Source organism: Sinocyclocheilus rhinocerous, unplaced genomic scaffold (assembly GCF_001515625.1).
Source record: "Sinocyclocheilus rhinocerous isolate Xijiao unplaced genomic scaffold, SAMN03320098_v1.1 scaffold922, whole genome shotgun sequence".
In the NCBI taxonomy this organism is placed as follows: domain Eukaryota; kingdom Metazoa; phylum Chordata; class Actinopteri; order Cypriniformes; family Cyprinidae; genus Sinocyclocheilus; species Sinocyclocheilus rhinocerous.
The window spans coordinates 360,010-364,810 of NW_015641426.1; the positions used below are offsets into that span (position 1 = coordinate 360,010).

The following is a 4,801-nucleotide window of genomic DNA, read 5'->3' on the forward strand; positions in this document are numbered from 1 at the left end:
TATATATATCTATGGTGTAGACAGCATCACTGATTATAATGAGTTCTATAGTATTTTGTCTCGCCACGCCACTCGCGTCTGGTGTAGACACGGTGTAACATTGGTTTTGCTTTGTTTCACAGAACTAATCGTTGCCTGGATTGCGTACGTATGTGCGGGGCGGAGCTATCAAAATAGGGGCGAGACCCTTTTGGGGTAGGAGCGTGTTTGTTTTGGTGATTTCAAATGTCAACATTGGCTACCAGAAATTGCTTACCCCACCTTTAATGCTACAATTGATTCTCCAACATCATAGTCGATCACATTGAGATATGGCTTTTATACGGTCAGTTCATCGCAAGGTGCCCCTAGCACCAATTGCAAATTTGCATTCAACTCTTAACTACCTTTGCTCATTGTATGAGCTATAGCACTAACAGATTCATGGCAGCAGCACTGGAACTTCCACTTCATCAACCAAAGACAACTAACATATGTTCAAAATGGAAAACAAAATTACAGGCCACTCAATTCACCATAGCCAATCTTGTAGAATAATTTTCTATGAAAACATATGGCCTCTTCACCTGGACAGTTTACACTGAAAGATCTGTTTCTAGCTCTACTATCAAATATGGTGAGCAGTAATGGGTTTTAAGATGAGCCACAGCTGTGAGTTCTCAAATGCATTTGGATCACTAATGGTTTAGTCATCTTTTTCTCTGTGTTATTGATAACGGTAGGCAATTGTTGCTAGGGGACATAAAGGATTAAGATATCCTCTGTCAGACAATTGCAATTGTAATGAATTATTGTACAACCAAAGTATACGATAAGGACTTGTTCAAAGACTTATGACACTCATGACATTCATGGCTTCTTTTTTATTACTGTGAGTTGAGGGGGGTCTACTTTATTATAAAAAGACTCTTTGTGCTTGTAAAAATTGGGCTCAACAGTTAGGATTATTATTTTTTCTGCTGGCTTTAATAAACATTTTTGTATTTGCAAGAATGTTTTTTATTTCTCCATTAATTATTTGCTTTTGACATTTTTTGTTTAAAAAATGATTTACAAAAAATTTTATTCCATCTTTTTTTTCACAAAATGTAATTATTCAACCAAATTATAATATAACTACATTTATAAAAGCACTTATGTTGCAAAAGTGTTTTGATGCAAAACAGTACTCATTGGTCTGTAGTTTTCTTTCTAACTAATGCTTCTTACAAATTTGACAAAATCTCATCTATGTTTTTTCCCATTGTCACCCATGTTGTTGGTGGGCATCTGGGCAACCCTTGCTGTGCTCTGAAAACAGACACTAAATTTGACAAAATTATGCTTTCCTTAATTCAAAACACATAAAAACATCTGGTAACTTAAATTTATCGTAAATGCCCTGTAATTTTAAACTTCTTATAAAACACACACATGAAAATACAGAGCGGCTTTTCCAGAGTCATTACAAGGTAGGTTTCACAAAGACTAACAGTAGATGTAACAGTAGCAGCTTCCATGAATGAAGTTAAATTAATCTGGATTAAGCATGGAGAGTGAAGTAATCTCATAGAGTGGTGAGGCATGACAACCTCTTACTACCCGACATTATGATCCAATATTACCAGCTGAATTCAAAGAAAGGGCTCTTCAAATAATATTACGATATTCACAGCACTAGAACAAAAACTCTAATACAAAGAGGCTGACAAGTATTCAGACATAACATCAAACTTCCTAAATGTCACTGTGCACAGGCTGTCCACTGTATGCAAATTAATGTGATCATTATTTGTGAACGCATCCCTATCCAGGCATTCTGATGACTACAGTATAGGAATACAATATAATCCTACAGCAGAATCACATATGGACAGCATACCTTAGAGTCAGGTAATCAGGCATGATGATGTATTAATCAATTTATGCATGCATAGACAATAAAAATGCCATTAATATTACACTGAGGTGTACCATTAGCACATGATACAGTTTTCTTATTTTCAGAGGTTAAATGAACAGCAAAATGTGCCATTTAATATCTGTCGATTACATAAATGTATGCAAAGCATGGCTCCATCATTAGACACAACGCTCGAAGCTCTTCTAGTAACCCATTATGAAAAGAGAATCAGCAAAGCAGAGCTAAAGGAGACATCTTCAGACGTTCACTAACTGACATCCTGATTCACACATAAGCTTTTTTCATGTGCTGCAGTCAGTGAAAAAAATGTAAAATAAGAAAAGAAAAGCTTTTTTACACTATTACACCTATGAAATTGTCTTTATATTTCTTGATTCACTATATCACATATTTTGAAACACAGGGAGTGGTCAGTGTCGTTGTTTGTCATTAGTGTATCTGCCACTCCCTGGCGACATGATAAACGGGACTGCACATGGCCAAGAGTCCATCAGGTTTCGCTTCTGGGAACAGGGATGTCATTAACACAATATACACATGCTAACAGTACCATGCAAAACTGTAATCTGGTCACCAACAATCCCCACCAGAAGCAGAACTGAACGGCTCTTGCCAAAGCAAAAACTACCAAGAACCTATCAGAAATATCAAACTTACGTGTTTTGCGGCTGACGTGGGTTCGACCAGGTGTGGTCACGTGCCTTTCAGTGGATGACTGCTCTCTGGTCCACATTTGGGTGGAGTCGTTTAGAACGGCAGGGTTGGAGGGAGAGGGGCTGGAGGTGGACGTTTGGACCGTAGACGTTGTGGTAGAGGCCACGGTGGTCATAAAGGTGGGATTACGTGTGACAAAGCGCGTAGACGGGCTTTTCTGTGTCACCTGGCTGCCGGATGCACCACCACCTCTTGGGGGAACATTGGGAGGAGTTCCTGTTCGAGTCCTGCTCCGCACCACAGTGGTGACGGTGGGGCTGACCGAGCTGACCCCTCCAATTGTGGTTGTGGTGGTGGTGGTGGTGTCAGATCCCTTAGGAAAAGTGCTAGGTTTGGACAGAAATATGGGGTCCTGGCCAATACCCTTGGCATCCACCAAGTCAGTAGGCACGTAGTCCCGCACAGAACCCACTACGATCCATTTCAGCAGCATCAGACTCAGCCCTAGGCCTATGAAGCCAATGATAAGTGGAACCACGCAGAGCCAAGTCTGTTGGCGGGGCCAAAGGGCACAGCTCCCGCACCTTAAAATGCCACCACGAGCAGGGGCCTGGGCTTGTTCACGTCCACCGGAGCCACCTCTCCCATCAGGCTCCTCCAGTACCATAGCCCCCGAGTTGTTCTCTGTTCCAGAGCTGTCACTCATCTCGCCTGTGGCACGGTAAGGGTTAACCCCAAGGCCGGGTGCTCGGCAGACATGGACAGCACAAGGCGAAACACTGGCCAGTAATGCCAGACATTGGGAAAAAAGTAAACCACAACCGCAAGAACACAGAAATAGTTACGAACACATCAAGGCATTCAAATCACATCCACACACAACTAACACACATACACACACTCACAATCAGACAAGCGCATACACCCATTAGAATTTCCAGAGGTAGAAATCTCAGCGGTTGCAGAATCCAGTAAAAAGGGCAATCCTTTAGTCCAGTTCCACCAATACGTCCAGATGACTTCCAGTTCGCCGCAAGATCACCAAAATGGTACAAATGTTAAATAAAGATGCTGAGCAAAGAAGGTGGAAGGAAAGGGAGGAGTGAAATCATCTGCATGTTGACTCCGAGCACCAGCCGTTGCAGCAGCACTCTCTGTCGTCAGATTATCAAATCCCTCTTTTTGCAGATGACACCACCGTTAGATTTACCCTCCAATCTCATGCCTCCATTCATTGAAATATTTGAAGGTAGAGTTCAGTAAAAGTTAAAAACTGGCTCATATTTTTCCTCTCTGGCTCCGTTGTTCTCACCAATTCATTTTTCAAGGTCTTGATCTGACTCACGGTCTTGTATTCGAGCGCTGAGTCAGCTATACATATCGAAGAAAGCTGGTTCCCTCACGGAGGAGGACTCGGCATTGACCGTGAAGCAATATGTCCCTTTTTCCACGACCAAAGCTCCTGCTGATTTATATCATCCTTATGGGAGCAAGGGACCTGCAGCATGGATCCTGGTACGTGCAAGCAGAGCCCCGGCAGAGGCAAGTGCAGAGTTATCAAAGAAGAGATGGTGGACGGTCAAATCCGTTAGCAGTACAAATCCGTTCTGAACAGCATCTGATGAGCGACCCACCGCCGTAGAACAAGCCGTTGATATCGTGCAGAGCAGCGGACGTACACTCAGTCTCTATCTACATTCCTCCACTGAGAGAGCGCAAGAGAGAATGAGAGAGAGAGAGAGAGAAAGGGAGAGGAGCGGAGCAAAGGGATGGAGGGGAGGAAGGGAGGGAGGAGTGAGCTTGTTGAAGACAGACGGAAAGAGAAAACGAGGAGGGTTAAAAAAAAGAGAGAGAGACAGAGTGCAGGTTTTCCATGAGACAACAGAGATCTATTCCTCATTACGGATGTTTGTTTTGCCTGTCTGTTGCTCTCTCCTAGGGCTGCCATTTCTAAAGAGTCCGGACTAGCGCATGTTCCCGCTCTAATCTTCTGTGGGATTTTACCGCGACTCAAGCCTACGACACTGCAGCCAGACACATACACAGAGAGCCTTCTACTCTCCCCTACTGCTGATGCCAGGAAAGAGAGAGACAGACAGAGAAAAAAGAGAGAAAGAGGAGGCACTGCACCTGCTTTCTTCACAAGAACATTCCCCACCCCTTTAGAGAGAGACAGAGAGAGAGAGAGAGAGAGAGAGAGAGAGAGGAGGAGGAGGGAGAAACAAAGAGATAAGTACAAGTTGA

At 43.1% G+C, this 4,801-nt stretch overlaps 1 protein-coding gene across 1 annotated transcript in view; it reads right to left on the reverse strand.

Annotated features, from left to right (window-relative positions):
* LOC107754849 (pro-neuregulin-3, membrane-bound isoform-like) overlaps positions 1–4,236 on the reverse strand; it is a gene marked incomplete at its 3' end in the record, with an annotated part of 357,957 nt that extends 353,721 nt beyond the window's left edge. Inside the window, exon 1 of the mRNA XM_016571457.1 lies at positions 2,561–4,236. Within this exon, the coding sequence (XP_016426943.1) occupies positions 2,561–3,263 (703 nt within the window). The remainder of the gene's footprint in view (positions 1–2,560) is intronic.
* Between the last annotated feature and the right edge of the window lie 565 nt (positions 4,237–4,801).